The following is an 18,482-nucleotide window of genomic DNA, read 5'->3' as shown; positions in this document are numbered from 1 at the left end:
CACGCGAGCTTTTAAATCTCTGCACAAAATTCAATTTAAACCAGCAAATAATAGAGCCTACTAGACTGGAGAATACACTAGACCTCATCTTCACTAACAATGATGATCTGATAAGAAATATCACCATATCAAAAACAATATACTCAGATCACAACATAATTGAGGTTCAGTCATGTATGCGCGGAGCCCCAGACCGACATAATGAGATTAGTCACGAGGGAGCATTCACCAAATTCAACTTCAATAACAAAAACATAAAGTGGGACCAAGTAAACCAAGTCCTAACCGATATAAGCTGGGAAGATATACTAAGCAACACAGACCCCAACTTATGCCTAGAACAGATTAACTCGGTAGCACTCGATGTATGCACAAGGCTTATTCCTCTAAGAAAAAGGAGGAGTAGATGTAAAACAGAAAGAGACAGGCGCTCCCTTTACAGGCGACGGAAAAGAATAACAGAGCGGCTAAAAGAGGTCAATATATCTGAAATGCGTAGGGAGACACTGGTCAGAGAAATAGCAAGCATCGAACTTAAGCTAAAAGAATCCTTTAGGAGTCAGGAATCGCGGGAAGAACTAAAAGCCATAAATGAAATCGAAAGAAACCCAAAGTATTTCTTCTCCTATGCCAAATCAAAATCGAGAACAACGTCCAGTATTGGGCCCCTACTTAAACAAGATGGGTCCTACACAGATGACAACAAGGAAATGAGTGAGCTACTCAAGTCCCAATATGACTCAGTTTTTAGCAAGCCGCTAACCAGACTGAGAGTCGAAGATCAAAATGAATTTTTTATGAGAGAGCCACAAAATTTGATTAACACAAGCCTATCCGATGTTATCCTGACGCCAAATGACTTCGAACAGGCGATAAATGACATGCCCATGCACTCTGCCCCAGGGCCAGACTCATGGAACTCTGTGTTCATCAAGAACTGCAAGAAGCCCCTATCACGAGCCTTTTCCATCCTATGGAGAGGGAGCATGGACACGGGGGTCGTCCCACAGTTACTAAAAACAACAGACATAGCCCCACTCCACAAAGGGGGCAGTAAAGCAACAGCAAAGAACTACAGACCAATAGCACTAACATCCCATATCATAAAAATCTTTGAAAGGGACCTAAGAAGCAAGATCACCACGCATCTAGAAACCCATCAGTTACACAACCCAGGGCAACATGGGTTTAGAACAGGTCGCTCCTGTCTGTCTCAACTATTGGACCACTACGACAAGGTCCTAAATGCACTAGAAGACAAAAAGAATGCAGATGTAATATATACAGACTTTGCAAAAGCCTTCGACAAGTGTGACCATGGCGTAATAGCGCACAAAATGCGTGCTAAAGGAATAACAGGAAAAGTCGGTCGATGGATCTATAATTTCCTCACTAACAGAACACAGAGAGTAGTCGTCAACAGAGTAAAGTCCGAGGCAGCTACGGTGAAAAGCTCTGTTCCACAAGGCACAGTACTCGCTCCCATCTTGTTCCTCATCCTTATATCCGACATAGACAAGGATGTCAGCCACAGCACCGTGTCTTCCCTTGCAGATGACACCCGAATCTGCATGACAGTGTCTTCCATTGCAGACACTGCAAAGCTCCAGGCAGACATCAACCAAATCTTTCAGTGGGCTGCAGAAAACAATATGAAGTTCAACGATGAGAAATTTCAATTACTCAGATATGGTAAACATGAGGAAATTAAATCTTCATCAGAGTACAAAACAAATTCTGGCCACAAAATAGAGCGAAACACCAACGTCAAAGACCTGGGAGTGATCATGTCGGAGGATCTCACCTTCAAGGACCATAACACTGTATCAATCGCATCTGCTAGAAAAATGACAGGATGGATAATGAGAACCTTCAAAACTAGGGAGGCCAAGCCCATGATGACACTCTTCAGGTCACTTGTTCTATCTAGGCTGGAATATTGCTGCACACTAACAGCACCTTTCAAGGCAGGTGAAATTGCCGACCTAGAAAATGTACAGAGAACTTTCACGGCGCGCATAACGGAGATAAAACACCTCAATTATTGGGAGCGCTTGAGGTTCCTAAACCTGTATTCCCTGGAACGCAGGAGGGAGAGATACATGATTATATACACCTGGAAAATCCTAGAGGGACTAGTACCGAACTTGCACACGAAAATCACCCACTACGAAAGCAAAAGACTTGGCAGACGATGCACCATCCCCCCAATGAAAAGCAGGGGTGTCACTAGCACGTTAAGAGACCATACAATAAGTGTCAGGGGCCCGAGACTGTTCAACTGCCTCCCAGCACACATAAGGGGGATTACCAACAGACCCCTGGCAGTCTTCAAGCTGGCACTGGACAAGCACCTAAAGTCAGTTCCGGATCAGCCGGGCTGTGGCTCGTATGTTGGTTTGCGTGCAGCCAGCAGCAACAGCCTGGCTGATCAGGCTCTGATCCACCAGGAGGCCTGGTCTCAGACCGGGCCGCGGGGGCGTTGACCCCCGGAACTCTCTCCAGGTAAACTCCAGGTAATCATGTCCATGCCTTCCATTTCCTCAAATCCCCATCGGTGTTTTATGAGCAGTGCAACCCCTCCTCCCCCTCTACTCCTTCTATCTTTCCTCAGGATCTGATATCCTGTTGGGAAGATTGTGTCTGTTATTGTCTCAGCGAGTTTTGTTTCTGTGACTGCTATGATGTCTGGGGATTTTTCACTGATTCTTTCATTCCACTCCTCATGTTTATTCATTATTCCATCCGCGTTTGTGTACCAAACCTTTAGTTTCTTTTCTATCATTGTGGTCATGCAAGAATATTGGGGTTGGGGGAGCGAGAGCCTTGGTGGGGGCCTATATGGGGCTGTGGTGTAGGTGGGGTTTGTGTTGATGGGGGTGGGGTCAGAATGCCCATAAGGGACAGCTGTTGGGGTGAGGTTTGTGATATGGGGATTGGTGGCAGAGGGAACAGTGAGTGGGTTGTAGTATAGGTTGCTCAGTTGCGTTGGGAATGTCGCGGGTGGAGTCTTTTGGTGGGAGATTCTGTGGGGTGTGTTTGCCCTTCCTCCTGTGTCTGGGTCCTGCTCATTTTCATTGCTTCTCGTTCCTCCTTGCGTCTCTGTACCCTCTCTTTCAGTGTAGTCCTTTCTTCTTGTGTTCTGTCGCGGTCGAGGTATACTCTCTGGTACCCCTCTTTGTCCCTCAGTCTTGCTTTCTCTTGCAGAATCCTGGTTCGAACTGATTCTTCCTTGAAAGTTACTCTGACAGGCCGTATCCTTCCACTTGCAAACCACCCAATTCTCTGAAAATTTGTCACCTGGGTCATATTGCCCTCCCCTATTGTTTTCATGATGCCTTCAATCATTTTTTTCTCCTCATGTTTTATTTCTTCAAAGTTGGCCCCCTTGGCTTCTTGGAGCCCGTACACAAAAACTGACCTCGCCCTTTCCTCCTCCCACTGAGTCTCCATCTGCGTCCTCTGAGGCATTTTATTTCCTTCCATTGACATGTTCTTGCCTTCAGTCCCTGTCATATCTGAAACTTCTATTCTCAGTGGACTGTCTTTCCTGACCAGCTGTCCCTTGCTGCTGCAGTTGGCTGTTAGAATCTCTGCATATAGCATACCTTCATTGTCTTCGGACCTGTCGTTTGATCTTAGTGTGCTCGTCGTCTTTTCCCTGGCCCCACGTGGGTCTGATAGGGCCTTCATGTTCGGCATGTCTCCGTTGTTGCTTACCATCCCCTTGTCTGCGCCTGACTTTGAATTTCCTGATGTCACACCTGAATTGTCATTTGTCTCTCTAATCTGTTTCAGGCTTTGCAGTTTCTCTTCTAAGCACTGTATCCTAGCTTCTGCTGCTAAGACCTGTACTTCCCACTTCCTGCACTCTTCAGCTATCCGCTCCTCCATTTTCTTACCAAGCTCTACTATCTTCCTTCCCCACTCTTCCTCCCTTTTTTGGAGCTCTAGCTCCCAGTCTTTCCTCCCTGGTTCGTCCACCAGATCTCTGGGTTTCCGTCCTCTAAGGCCACCCATTTTTTTTTTTTTTTTTTTTTACTTTTTATTACCACAGACAGAAGGCTAGAGGAGGGAGAGGGTGTGGGGGAGAGAGAGAGAGAGGGTAGAAAGAGGGAGAGAGAGGAGAGAGAAAGGGTAGAAAGAGGGAGAGAGAGGAGAGAGTATGGGGGTGAGGGATAAGACCAAGGGGGAGGGAGAGAAATGTGAGGGGGGAGAGAAAGGGTAGAGAGAGGGAGAAAGAGAGGGAGAGGGAGAGGGAGAGAAAGAGAGAGAGAGGGAGAAAGGAGGGAAGAAGGCTATGAGAGAGAGAAACGCGAGGGAGGGAAAAGGTAAGAGGTCTGTGGGGGAGGCAGTCAAATTCCAAGGATCAGCTGTGTGTACTCACCTAGTTGTGGTTTCAGGGGTCGAGACCCAGCTCCTGGCCCCGAGTGTGTATGTGTGTGCGCTCGTGTGTGTGTGTGTGAGCACGTCAGTTGTTTATATGTCCCAGAAATACAATTCACTTCTGTGTATCCGTAATACTAATGAGATACCATTAACACTGAGAGTAGTTCTAATAATTATAATACTAGCGTGTGTTAACAAGTCATTCTTTCACCCAGTTATGTACTACCTTTTACTACATGTGTAGAGGAGGGAGAGGGTGTGGGGGAGAGAGAGAAAGGGTAGAAAGAGGGAGAGAGAGGAGAGAGAAAGGGTAGAAAGAGGGAGAGAGAGGAGAGAGTATGGGGGTGAGGGATAAGACCAAGGGGGAGAGAGAGAAATGTGAGGGGGAGAGAAAGGGTAGAGAGAGGGAGAAAGAGAGGGAGAGGGAGAGAAAGAGAGAGAGAGGGAGAAAGGAGGGAAAGAGGGTATTGAGAGGGAGAAACGCGAGGGAGGGGAAAGGTAAGAGGTCTGTGGGGGAGGCGGTCAAATTCCAAGGATCAGCTGTGTGTACTCACCTAGTTGTGGTTTCAGGGGTCGAGACCCAGCTCCTGGCCCCGAGTGTGTATGTGTGTGCACGCGTGTGTGTGTGTGAGCACGTCAGTTGTTTATATGTCCCAGAAATACAATTCACTTCTGTGTATCCGTAATACTAATGAGATACCATTAACACTGAGAGTAGTTCTAATAATTATAATACTAGCGTGTGTTAACAAGTCATTCTTTCACCTAGTTATGTACTACCTTTTACTACATGTGTACCCAATACTTGCTTCTCAGATTGTACTGTCTTTGTGTCCTAGAACATTATCTCTCGAAACTGTTGTCAGGGATGTAGTCCCATTAGCCACGACTTAATCCTCCTGCTTAATCCTTACTCCTACAAAGTTTATCTTCCTACTACTGCTAAGTGTTGTGTGTATGATAATCGCTCTGGAGCAGGGTTTAGATAGCGAGTTACCAGTGACCGCTGGGCCGGCTCTATCACTCAGACTTCCCCCAACCACAAAACAGGTGATTTGTACGTTACTGGTCAGAGGGGACGTCCATCCAGATGCCTGATGTACGATGCTCGCTGTACGATGCTCGCTGTACGATGACTCGTGCACCTCGCCCTTCCGTCTTTTGAGTCCTCATTTACCACACTTATCACTTGTATACTGCTACTTTTATAATTTACACTTCACTTTGGGTAAGTACACTACTTATTTGTGATGACACCCAGCCTGTTATGGCGGCGCTACTCCCTCAGGCCTACTGCTGCCACCACCTCTGCTTATATATATTTATGTATATGTATGTATATATATATATATCCCCTTTCTGGCTAGCTTGTTCACTCTGTGTGCTACATCACATTTTGTCGTTAGCCACCCTCTCTTAATTCTATTTGGTCTTTTCTCTTTAGTCACTCGATTTGTACTTTGTATATGTGTAACAATGTGGCAACAGGTGCCAACTAGGCCTCAACGACTGGCGCTTTGAAATTTTGTTGTATAATTTCAGGCTTTCTCTCGCCTTCACTTTATTTATGTTTGCTAATACACTGGTTATCACTTGTAGGGTTGTTCACTGACTTTGTCACTAACACTGGTTGCTTCTAGCTGCTAAAACACGCCCTAAAAGCACTAAGATTCTCGGAGCCTGGTGTGTGTGTGTGTGTGTGTGTGTGTGTGTGTGTGTGTGTGTGTGTGTGCATGTGAGTTAGCTTCCTGAGGCCTACGTGAGAAGGAATTTTTTATTAATAATTTGTGCCTGTGTCTGGCCTCATATATAACCACGTTACTTTCAGAAGTCGGAACTTTTACATCAAATAATTAGGACAGGCAATAATGAGTACAGGCAACCAAAGATAATCAAACTGTCTGCTGATATAGTAATAATTATAATAATAATAATTATATTATAATTATAATTATTATATAGGGGAAGAGCTAAATACGTAGGGGTTGGGCAGTGCCTGAGGGAATAGAAAGATATCAGGCTCAATCAAAAGAGAGGTTGAGTCCAATTCCTTGGAGCAAAAGCTGGCCAGTTAGTTACAGGCTCTTGATCCAAGGAACTGGAGCTGCCCTCCTTTTCCTTGACTTCGGTTGCTTTCCATTATCCCCCAAGGCGCTAAAGGTCCCCCTATGGGTTTACCAATCCTCCCGTGAAACAAATTATATATTACTCGAAAAATGTGTTCGCCCGTCAACATGGCGGAACTGATAAAGCCACGTGACCACAGACTCTACAATAAGCCCTACAGTAAGATAACTTACATGGTCGTTCAAGCAGTGCACAATGCCTATACTTTTTCTCTGGAAGACAGTATACGTTTTTTGAATGAGGTACATTCACAGCATGGGTATGCTTCTTAGTTAATGGAGTTTAAAGCCTATCGATTATACTAAGGTCATTAAGGCTGCACGCAACCTTCACCACCAGACAAGCATATTTTAACCCCTAAAACAGGCAGTAAAAATCTCAACATATATACACACACTGTCAGAAATACGCCTATCGGTGTATATGTCCTGGATGCCCGCTGTCATTTAGGCGGGTCGTCATGTCAATAAGTTTTGCTCCATGACAAATTATTCTTGACAAGGACCCCAGTGGAAGTAAGTCACTTTGTCTGACTTTTTTGGGGGTTATCCTTGGTAATTTAGACTATGTATGATAATTGTACATATGTGTACCTGTGCCTAAATAAACTTACCATCTACCACCACATTTTTGTAGTTCCTTTGAAAATGAGTGCATGAACGCAGGAAAGCTCATGTAACTGAAATTGATTTTTCATTATAGAAGTTGAACATACAGGCAGTCAGGCAGATCCATCAGCACTCTGTTTATATTGTCTACATAAAATTTTCTTGAACAGTACTAGTTTTTCATGCATTTTATTACGCACTGACCTCGTTTTTCTTCTTATGAATATTTAAACACATATTTCGTTTTCTTTCTTTTAACTCGTGACAACGGTATCTCGTTTTCTTGTCGTTTTCAATATACAAATCATGTTTCTTCCATGTGACTTTGTATGTACCTCCCTCACTTTCCTTGCGATTTTCCATGCAATGAACTAGTGTTCATTTTCACCGATCTAATTTTCTTTCTTATCAGTTCCTATTCACTGATTTAGTTTTCTTATTATGGCGTCCTTATCACCGATTTTTCCATTTTTTGTAATTTCCTATGATACTGTTTTCCCCTTGTCTCACTCTCTCATCAGACCTGAGATCTCTCCTACCGAGGCTTGTTAGTGAACTCCAAGTACAAGCTATTCTCACTCTCGTGTGTGGAGAAGCGGGGTTGTGTAGACTGAGAGGGGTCTCCTTCAGAACCCGATTTGTAATCGTCACTCACATGAGCAGAGCTGAGGTCAGTGGAGGCAGGACCCGGACTCTGAGTTTCTGACGAAGGGTAAAGAAAATGAGTTTGAAACAGTATGAGGGGAAGGGGATTATTGCTGTAAAAAACTGTGTAATTTACAGGATAAGATAGGCTGTTGTTCTACCTCGGCTCCTTTACAGGCTACGAGTTGGTATCTTACCTGAGTTCACTTCAAAGCCCGGCCTTATGTGAGGTATATTGTCAACTCCCAACATTCCACCCATAACAGTCCAGTCGGCTAACACCCAGATACCTAATTGCTGCTATTATTGTAATTATTAATTTAATGTCAGGTCAAGCTTTTTTTGTGATAGTGATAGGGAGTGGGCATCGAGGGGGTGACAGTTTGGTATTCTACTGTGACTAAGTCCCACTTACCTCACCCAAATTACTTGCAGGTAATAATTCAGGTAATACCCTATAAACCTCCTGCAGGTAATTTTCCACAAATATTGCTAATACAGTGGAACCTCAAAATTCAAAAGTATCACATATCGAATGTTTCAAAAATAGAACCCTTTTTTCGAACCAACTCTGTCCCTATTATCGAACGTGCCCCTATTTTCGGACCACCGGGTACCGGACCTGTCCGCCAGCCCACTCTGTCCACGTCCCCACGCAGGCGCCATGAGCCAGTCTGGCTTTGTTTACGCTTGAGTGAACCTGCGCTCTCATTCAAACATTTTATGATTATTTCATTGTGTTTAGTGCTTGTGGGACTGTGAAATAAGCTACCATGGGCCCAAGGAAACTTGCTAGTGGTAGCCCTGTGGTAAAGAAAGTGAGAAACACCATAGATGTGAAGAAGGAAATAATACAGAAGTGGAATGATGTCCAAGTGGAATGATGTCCAAATGTTTGTGGAGAAGTACCACCCTGAGCAAGCTGAAACAAGCCATCTTTGTAACAGGTTCAGTGACAGAACCATGTCCCATTTTAGGGAAATCTTAAAGAGGCACCAGAAACAGAGGACTATGGACAGTTATTTTGTGAGACAGGGGTCCAGTAACTCTCAAGCTGGTCCTAGTGGCATTAAAAGACAGAGAAGAGAAGTAACCCCAGAGAGGGCTTTACCTGAAGTCCTCATGGAGGGGGATTCTCCTTCCAAACACTAACCCCCAACTCCCTCTCTCCTCCTCCCTATCTTCCAGATGCCATCACCAATCTTCAATAAAGGTAAGTAAAAATGTTATTTTATATTTATATACATAATTGAACACTATAGTATTTGTTGTGTGTATGTAAAACTGTAATTAATCTCTATAAAATGTATTTTTTTGTGAATATTTTTGGGTTTCTGGAACGGATTAATTGTATTTCCATTATTTCTTATGGGAAATATTGCTTCGATTTTCAGACTTTTCGAATTTAAAACTAGATCCTGGAACGGATTAAGTTCGAAATTTGAGGTTCCACTGTAGCAATATTACTGATAACATTACTATTATTACTACTACTTCTACTACTAATAATACTAATAGTAATGACAATTTAAAGTTTTAAAATTAATAGACAAATTTGTCCACTCATTAGCCAATAAATATTGAAACCATTCACAAAAGTTACTCAAATATAATGGGATTTAACAGGAATTAAATTTTTATATAATTTTACACATAAAAATGTCAGATGTGCTTCTACACATCTGAATTTCACTCTCCGCCATTGTTTAATTAGGCTGCATCTCTATGGAAGTTTGGAAGCCAATCAGCAAAGGTTTATGGAAGCTGTCAGAGCAATTCCAGGAATCTTGGTACTAGTTCTACAACTTTGGTCATAGGGAACCTGCATATGCCAATTGTTCCAAGAATCTTGTCCTAGTTACCCTATACCAGTTGTGAAAATTTGAAGCAGGCTGGATGAGGCCTTGTGCAAGTGGTAAAGGAAAAATGAAACTTGAAAGGAAGGAAAAAAAATCTGGCAATCACCTAAATTTACCCCTTCGTAAATTTCTAAAGATGCATGAAATTCATCCCTGTGAAGGAACATGACAGTGAAACTTATCTCGCTTTTTCCCACTATGTAATTATTATAGTGTTGTAGACTAAGGTAGGTACACATTGTAAATGCATTTAATCTTTGTAGATTAGAAAAGACGACTCACCTGGTGGTTGGTGCTTATAGTGTACCTGAGGCCTGGGAGCGAGAGTACCTGACGCTTGTCTCCTGAGGCAGACACAGGCGCAGATGATCACCAGCACCACCAGGGCGGCGCCTACAACCACACATGCACACTCCAACTCACGACCATCTGAGCACCAGAAGAGAATAATAATATAATAATATCTTTATTTCTACAAGTACATGTACGAGGTATACAGGCCTATTTGACATCGGTGACATACTGCTACACAGAAAGCCGCTTGCTATGCAGAGCATTTCCGGCAAATTAGGTCAGCTTTGTCTCAGGATGCGACCCACACCGGTCGACTAACATCCAGATACCTATTATTACTGATGGGTGAACAGGGACAACCGGTGTAAGGAAACACCCAATGTTTCTACTCTTGCTGGGAATCGAACCCGGATCCTCACCGTGCAAAGCGAGAGCTTTTGCCACCAGGCCTACTGACCAGGGTGAGGCAATATACCTACAGTCTCACACGAGGTAGAAGTAGAGCTACCAACACATACAAATGCCGTTGGCCTATAGACCTACTCATGGTAGAAATGGGTTTACTGACTTTCGTAAGACAGTAAGCCAACAGACACATGCGAGGTAGTAGGCCTACGCACCTTTGCGAGGCAGTAGGCCTATAGTCCATGTGGGGTAGAAGTAACCCACCCAAGGCACTAAACATCAGACCTACCATAGGTCGAAGTAGGCCTACTGACCCACATGAGATAGGTCAACTGGCCTAAGCAAAAATGGGAAAATAAAAACCATGTGAGTTTGAAGGCCTACTGATCAGCAAGAGGCAGTCAGATCCTATTTACAGCCTACAGTAGGCGTTTACAGTGAAACACATAAGTGAACAGTATTTAGATAAGGCTAAAGAGGTCTTTGTGGCATTTATGGATTTGGAAAAGGCGTATGACAGAGTGGATAGGGGGGCAATGTGGCAGATGTTGCAGGTGTATGGTGTAGGAGGTAGGTTACTGAAAGCAGTAAAGAGTTTTTACGAGGATAGTGAGGCTCAAGTTAGAGTATGTAGGAAAGAGGGAAATTATTTCCCAGTAAAAGTAGGCCTTAGACAAGGATGTGTGATGTCACCGTGGTTGTTTAATATATTTATAGATGGGGTTGTAAGAGAAGTAAATGCGAGGGTCTTGGCAAGAGGCGTGGAGTTAAAAGATAATCACACATAAAGTGGGAGTTGTCACAGTTGCTCTTTGCTGATGACACTGTGCTCTTTGGAGATTCTGAAGAGAAGTTGCAGAGATTGGTGGATGAATTTGGTAGGGAATGCAAAAGAAAAAAATTAAAAGTGAATACAGGAAAGAGTAAGGTTATGAGGATAACAAAAAGATTAGGTGATGAAAGATTACATATCAGATTGGAGGGAGAGGGTACGGAGGAGGTGAATGTATTCAGATATTTGGGAGTGGACGTGTCAGCGGATGGGTCTATGAAAGATGAGGTGAATCATAGAATTGATGAGGGGAAAAGGGTGAGTGGTGCACTTAGGAGTCTGTGGAGACAAAGAACTTTGTCCTTGGAGGCAAAGAGGGGAATGTATGAGAGTATAGTTTTACCAACGCTCTTATATGGGTGTGAAGCATGGGTGATGAATGTTGCAGCGAGGAGAAGGCTGGAGGCAGTGGAGATGTCATGTCTGAGGGTAATGTGTGGTGTGAATATAATGCAGAGAATTCGTAGTTTGGAAATTAGGAGGAGGTGCGGGATTACCAAAACTGTTGTCCAGAGGGCTGAGGAAGGGTTGTTGAGATGGTTCGGACATGTAGAGAGAATGGAGCGAAACAGAATGACTTCAAGAGTGTATCAGTCTGTAGTGGAAGGAAGGCGGGGTAGGGGTCGGCCTAGGAAAGGTTGGAGGGAGGGGGTAAAGGAGGTTTTGTGTGCGAGGGGCTTGGACTTCCAGCAGGCATGCGTGAGCGTGTTTGATAGGAGTAAATGGAGACAAATGGTTTTTAATACTTGACGTGCTGTTGGAGTGTGAGCAAAGTAACATTTATGAAGGGGTTCAGGGAAAGCGGCAGGCCGGACTTGAGTCCTGGAGATGGGAAGTACAGTGCCTGCACTCTGAAGGAGGGGTGTTAATGTTGCAGTTTAAAAACTGTAGTGTAAAGCACCCTTCTGGCAAGACAGTGATGGAGTGAATGATGGTGAAAGTTTTTCTTTTTCGAGCCACCCTGCCTTGGTGGGAATCGGCCAGTGTGATAATAATAAAAATAAGTAGGCTGTAAATAGGATCTGGTAAGTTGCACATAACGTAGGCTACATTATGAGCAACTTAGCAACTCCTGATCCAAGGAACTGGATCTAATCTCTTCGGGGTTGCTCCTCAAGCACCTTCCCTTCTCCAGGCGCTATAATGACTTGCGAGTTTAGTGCTTGCTCATGATACTATAAAAATTACAGCTATTTCCTGAAATAATCAGTGTTAGGATAAGATACGCATGGTAGAGGCTAGACATTAAACATTACTAGGATCAAAGAATTTAGAGCAAACTAAAGCAATATATATATATATATATATATATATATATATATATATATATATATATATATATATATATATATATATATATATATATATATATATATATATACACACACACACACATATATATGTCTTCTTGTTTACAACACTTCCTCAAATTTCGAGATATCCTGTTGAGATACGGGGTTACAAAACTTGCGTCATACTCCGGTTGATATACTCCAGCTTTATCAATTTGTTTATGAGTATTTATGCCTATACGTATGTAATATATATATATATATATATATATATATATATATATATATATATATATATATATATATATATATATATATATATATATATATATGCCAAATACATGTATGTATACCTGCCTGTATGTGTATCCGCACGGAAATGTTAATTGATCTATTACAACTGTCACGGAAAATGTTCAAGAAAGAAACTGATGAGCTGATTACATTTAACTACTTTTTTAAGAAAGCATTTTATAAGTAACTGAGTTACTGCCTTGGAAGCTGTAAAATATAGAAAGAGTAAAAAAAAAGGCAAATTATTACAATGGATGAGACCTCTTGATCCTCGTGGGGAGACAATAGTGAGGTACCACAAGGATCCATGCTTACCTCAACAATCAGTGCCGAATTTACCTGTAAGCTTGGCAAGCTGAAGCTTAGGGCCTCAAAATCTAGGAGGCCTCCAGCCAAGGTGTGTAGGCCAAGGTCATAGGCCTTTGTTACACATGCTAACAACGCACTGTAGTCTCTGAACAACCCTTCTGTAATGTTCCTTGCACTCCGTTTTAGACTAATACTCTCTTAAGCCAATAACTCGACACTAGCATTGATTTCTGTATTGATTTTGTCCTTCCAGGAAAGCAGTGAAATAGATAAGTTGACTAAGTCTCTCAGTCATTTGTACTCTGATGTTAATAAGAAGGGTGATACCACCAGGCTTCAAGCTAACAATGGAATGGAAGAAAGGGAAATTTGTGTTTATGCTGCATTTTTGGTCATTTTCACAAGGCCGTTCAGAAATCAAAACTGTTATTGAGTACTTGTGTATGTTTGTAGAGTTCAATTAAGGACCATAATATCTCAGGATAGGTTTTTCCGAACTGATCATTCTATGCAGTGAGAATGACTAACTTAGACAAATTCTGATGAACTTTTGGATGATTTAGCTATGATGAAGGCTAGGAAAAGGTTTTTTATTCTTAGTGTATAGAATGATTGTATTTTCTTTATTTCTTAATATGTATTTTAAAAGAATATATGTACTTTAAAGAATATAACAGTAAACCTGCAATTTCATTTTCCTAAAAATTCTTCATTCCACAAAATATTTACGAAGCTCGGTCATTGTAAAAGTTTTTCACAATGTTAATTTTAACATTTATGCTTTTTCAACATCGACACCATGCCCAGCCCTTCTAGGGTAGGGTAGGTGCCTGAGCCCGAGCTTGTAGCTCACAAGACTGCCATTCCCATTCGGCCCCTTGAGGCGGGGATGGCAGACCAGAGAGGCCTAGCTTGTGGCTAGGCCTGGGGACAGTTGGCCCCAAAGATGAGGGAGTACTTGTGCCTCCTCCCATGGGAGACTTAGGTCTCAGACACTCCCCAGACAGGGAGCCAAGGCCGGGCCACCACTTGGAAAAGGCCCGGGCCGGGAGAATACCGGCGAATCTTTTATAATAATAAATAATAATGCTTTTTCAATCATTACTGTATTTAACAATAACATCTTATGTCCTTAAGAGGATGAACTGTGAATTGCGGAATTTTAAACACCCGTCATCATCCTCGGCTTCACTGAATTGTGTAAAAGAGTCTTCCATCTTCCTGTAGCGGTGAGGCTGGAAGACTGGAAGGATCCTCGTAAGTGGAATAGCCTCGGACCTCCCTTCATCCGGCACTATCAATAATGTATTAATTTCAATAAACGACTTACCAGGAGGAGTGAAAATCTGTGAATATGTTTGTGGATGATGCTTTAAAAATCTAAGGTGTATATCAGACAATAAAAATGACTTTAACTCACTAAAGGATAAATAAATGGAGTGACAGATGGATTATATAATTTAACGTGCTACTGCCATATAACAGAAAAGCAAGAGAGTGATATAGGCCATATGAAGAATTAGGTCAGTGTAACAATGCACTGAAAGTATCAAACAGATAGAGGGATCTGAGCAATTATTAAAAATTATCACAGGAAGATCATGAAATTGTGAGAACCTAATGTGGTACAATGGCAATCCATAAAATAAGTTTCGCACACGAGCGGCCTGGTCACGGACCAGGCTGCGGGGGCTTTGACCCCCCGAAAACCCCTCCATGTATATTCATCCAGGTATACACACACGCACACGCACATATATAGACAGATACAAAGATATAGGGAGAAATGGGAAAACCTACACAAGTGAAATATCCGGTAGTAGTATAGCGAGTCTCAAGCTTCAAGGAAAACTTGAAGTTTATATATAAAAAGTCCACATAGGAACTACAAAGTGGTTACCAAGAGCTGGAAAAATGTGAGTTATGGTGACAGGTTATTACGAAAGGTGCCCATGAAAAGAGTAGGTGGGGGTGGGGGAGGAGATATGATGATTACATATGAAGTTAAAAGGACATGAAAGAGTAGATAAATAAACTTTTTTTTTTAATACCCGAAACATCAACAAGAAGAAACCACATTTATAAACTATGGAAAAAAGTAGAGCAGAAGGGACACGAGAATGTTTTTTTTTTTTAACAGAATGGTAGACCAACAGAATAAATTAAAACAGGAAGTAGTATGAGTTAGATCCATTGGAAATTATAATATGGCAAAAAAAAAAAATGAATGAAGAAAGGATGCCACGGGCATAACTATGTACCTGTAACTATAAACAAGAAATAATAAAAAAAGAAAACAATTACACACAGAAACACCAGTACTAGAATACCATCAATAAGCTCTCATGCAACACAGCTGGTATGAACCAGGTAACACATACCAGTTGTACAGGCAGAGAAAACAGGATCGCCAGCGAACGACATTACTCCAAGGATGTGTGTTTCACACTATCGTTACCACCAACGTGTTCCCAGAACAACAAGCTATCAGCAAGGACTTCCGTTGATATATATATATATATATATATATATATATATATATATATATATATATATATATATATATATATATATATATATCATTAACAACACTGCACTACCCAAGGACTCATGCTGCTTTGGCCTGCCTCATGGTGGGCGAAAACGCATGACGCTCTAATCCACTGGACCATACGATCCTTAGGGCGTCATGCGTTTTCGCCCACCATGAGGCAGGCTAAAGCAGCATGGGTTCGAGTCCTTGGGTAGTGCAGTGTTGTTAATGATATATATATATATACATATATATATATATATATATATATATATATGTGGAAAATTTTTTAATTTTCCGAAACTATAGTGCCTAATAGGTGTTTAATGTGTCTATATGGGTCAAAAATGTATTTGAAAATAAGAGTAGAACCAAGAGTTCCCTTTGCGCATGCGCGGATGTGCGGGGGGAGTGGCGGGTTTGTTTTGAAGGTGGAGAGGAAGCGGAAAAGGCATGGTACCACGAAATTGGCATTCACGGCGGCCTAAGGATTAATATAGGCCTCATTTCATAATAAGAAGTGTCGTAACTGTTCCTGGTGGAGAGTGAAGGAACGTGATTTACGGGACCACGGTAATAGAGTGGTAAAATGGGTGTTAAGAGTAGGAGCGGGTGGCAGGTGCACGGCCAGGGTGAGTGTCCAGGGGACATACCCGTGTGTTAATCCTCGCTCATCGGCCTCAGATCTCAATGGAGTGACCTCTAATTTGTGTAATAGTTATGAGACGTTAAATCGTCTTGTGAATGGTAATGTAATCAGTGATAATAACATTGAGTTAAGAGAATATGTGAAGTGAAATAAGTCGTTTGCTCCGAGTGAACACGCTAGACCTCGTTGTTAACGAGACGAGGAAAGGGAAACTCCTTGAGTCACGACGTCTAAAGCAGGACAAACCAGCGGATACCTCGTCCTGCTGGAATGAGAATCGTGTCGGTGTAGCAGGACATCGAAAATGAGATGGTGAATCAAGAAATGAGGAATATCAATCACCCACAGTTAAGTAACCCTTCTAGTTATAGCAACCTTAGACTGGCCAGTAGTGGTATGTTATAATTAGATAGGTTACGAGTGATCCTGCTACCTCAAGTGATCACCAGAGAACATCTGGTAAGTGGTGGGATTATGTACAAATGTTTTCCTTGATGGATGTATCCAGGTGTATCCTACTCCTCTCCCCTTCATTCAGCTAAACTAATATAATCTATACAGTCCACAATTAATTAGTAGCACCGTACTTGTGGGTGCTACCCAATCCATACTGGTCTCGGATAGATATGGATAAGATTGTGAGGTCGAGGGGACCACTTGGTGCGACCAGGGGTGGTTAAGTTTTCTCACATGTCTACACGGGGTGACTACGGTAAACAATATGATTGTCTCCCAATGAGATTACTGGTATGTATATAATGTTGAGGTACATACAAGTAAGCACCCTAGAAAATTTTCCATATCTGCCCGTTGGTCCTTCGAGAACCGGGTGCAATCAGTGAAAAAATTAATTGAATTAATTACTTAATAATTAAGTGACTGATTGAAGGAAGTGGGTGTAGGGTGCACAAGTTTAATCGATCGTGTGATGGATGACAATTAGCCCAATTAATTGCTAGCACATGTGTGGCTAGGATTTATACAAGAGTAAAGTGCAAGAATTACTCTTATCAGGCGCCTACTTAAGTTGTATAATCAGTGATTAATAATTCTCTAACCATGACTGGATCTAATGGAGTTAATGTGGCTGACAAGTCCGTGAATTTTAGAGTAATGAAAGCATCATTACAGGCTATTAAAAGCCATGTGACGAAGGCATTTGATTTAGTGAATCAAAGAACCGTGAACCCTAATGAATTAAAGTTATATTTAGATGCTTTAGAGAGTAGATTTGATTGGTACAAATTGTGGTTTAAAGACTGTGAAAGAGATCTGCTGGAGAATTGTGCAGATGGAATGGAAATGAATGTTTTAATTAATCAACATTACGAATTGGAAGAAAAACTGTCTTGTAAAAGTAAGGCTTTGAATAAATTAAAGGGTGTAAGCCAGGCAGTTGATCAACCTATTAATGCAAAGGGTGGGTTTGCCAAAACCTCCATAGTACGGTCTGGAGGAAATCAGACTAGGTCGGCAGGAATTAATTGTTCAATTGCAGACCAGCCAGCCAAACAGTTCTAAGGATATAACACATAATGACGCTGAAGTATCTGTCAAGTCTCAAAAGGGAAAATTAATCCCAGTGGTAATAATCATAGTTAAGAGTTAAATAGGCACATATCAAGTCAGGAATCAGTAATAGTGGTTCCTCACATCAAGGTAAGAGGAATAAGTACCTCGGTAAGTGTAACCCAGTTAATAAGAGGTCAGGCAAGGAAAAGAGAGACTGCCTCTTCTGCCAGGGTACTCATTTCACTAAAAATTGTAATGCCTGTAATTCATGGGATATTAAAGTGGAAAGAATGAAAGAACTTGACAGATTTATCAGATGTCTAGACAATCATAATGTAAAGGATTGTCATACCAAATTGAACAGTTGCTATCAATGCAACAAGGGAAAGCACCATACAGTTATGTGCAGGGTTGTATGTGATTCTTATAATAATGGTGACAATAATGATAATGTTAATAACCCTGACACTACAGTGACTGATGTAAAGGTTGCAGCTAATGGCAATAATGATGGCCTAGCTGAGGTAGCCTTGCCGGTGTTGGATGTAAAAATTCAGGATAAAGGGCATAAACCCAAAACCATACGGTGTCACTCTCCTCAACACTGGTACGGGCCATGTAATATATGGCAGACTACCGCCTAGTAATAATGACTAGAGGAAGTAGTGAATACGGTCACGGTGTCTTACCCATGAAAGGTCAACCCAGTACAAGTATTCTTCTATCGAGAATGA

General features: G+C 41.9%; 1 protein-coding gene across 1 annotated transcript; it reads right to left on the bottom strand.

Annotated features, from left to right (window-relative positions):
- Positions 1-5,019: 5,019 nt before the first annotated feature.
- On the bottom strand, positions 5,020-15,529 carry LOC128696127 (uncharacterized). Its single transcript, XM_053787215.2, has 3 exons — positions 15,436-15,529; positions 9,911-10,057; positions 5,020-7,826 (listed from the first exon to the last, which is right to left on the bottom strand). The coding sequence occupies exons 1-3, from the start codon at positions 15,476-15,478 to the stop codon at positions 7,660-7,662; spliced, it is 357 nt and encodes a 118-aa protein (XP_053643190.1). The 5' UTR covers positions 15,479-15,529; the 3' UTR covers positions 5,020-7,659.
- Between the last annotated feature and the right edge of the window lie 2,953 nt (positions 15,530-18,482).

The sequence above is a fragment of the Cherax quadricarinatus genome, unplaced genomic scaffold, assembly GCF_038502225.1.
Source record: "Cherax quadricarinatus isolate ZL_2023a unplaced genomic scaffold, ASM3850222v1 Contig1393, whole genome shotgun sequence".
NCBI lineage: Eukaryota > Metazoa > Arthropoda > Malacostraca > Decapoda > Parastacidae > Cherax > Cherax quadricarinatus.
Note: the sequence above shows the minus strand (reverse complement) of the source record. Positions and strands in the feature narration are given on the sequence as shown.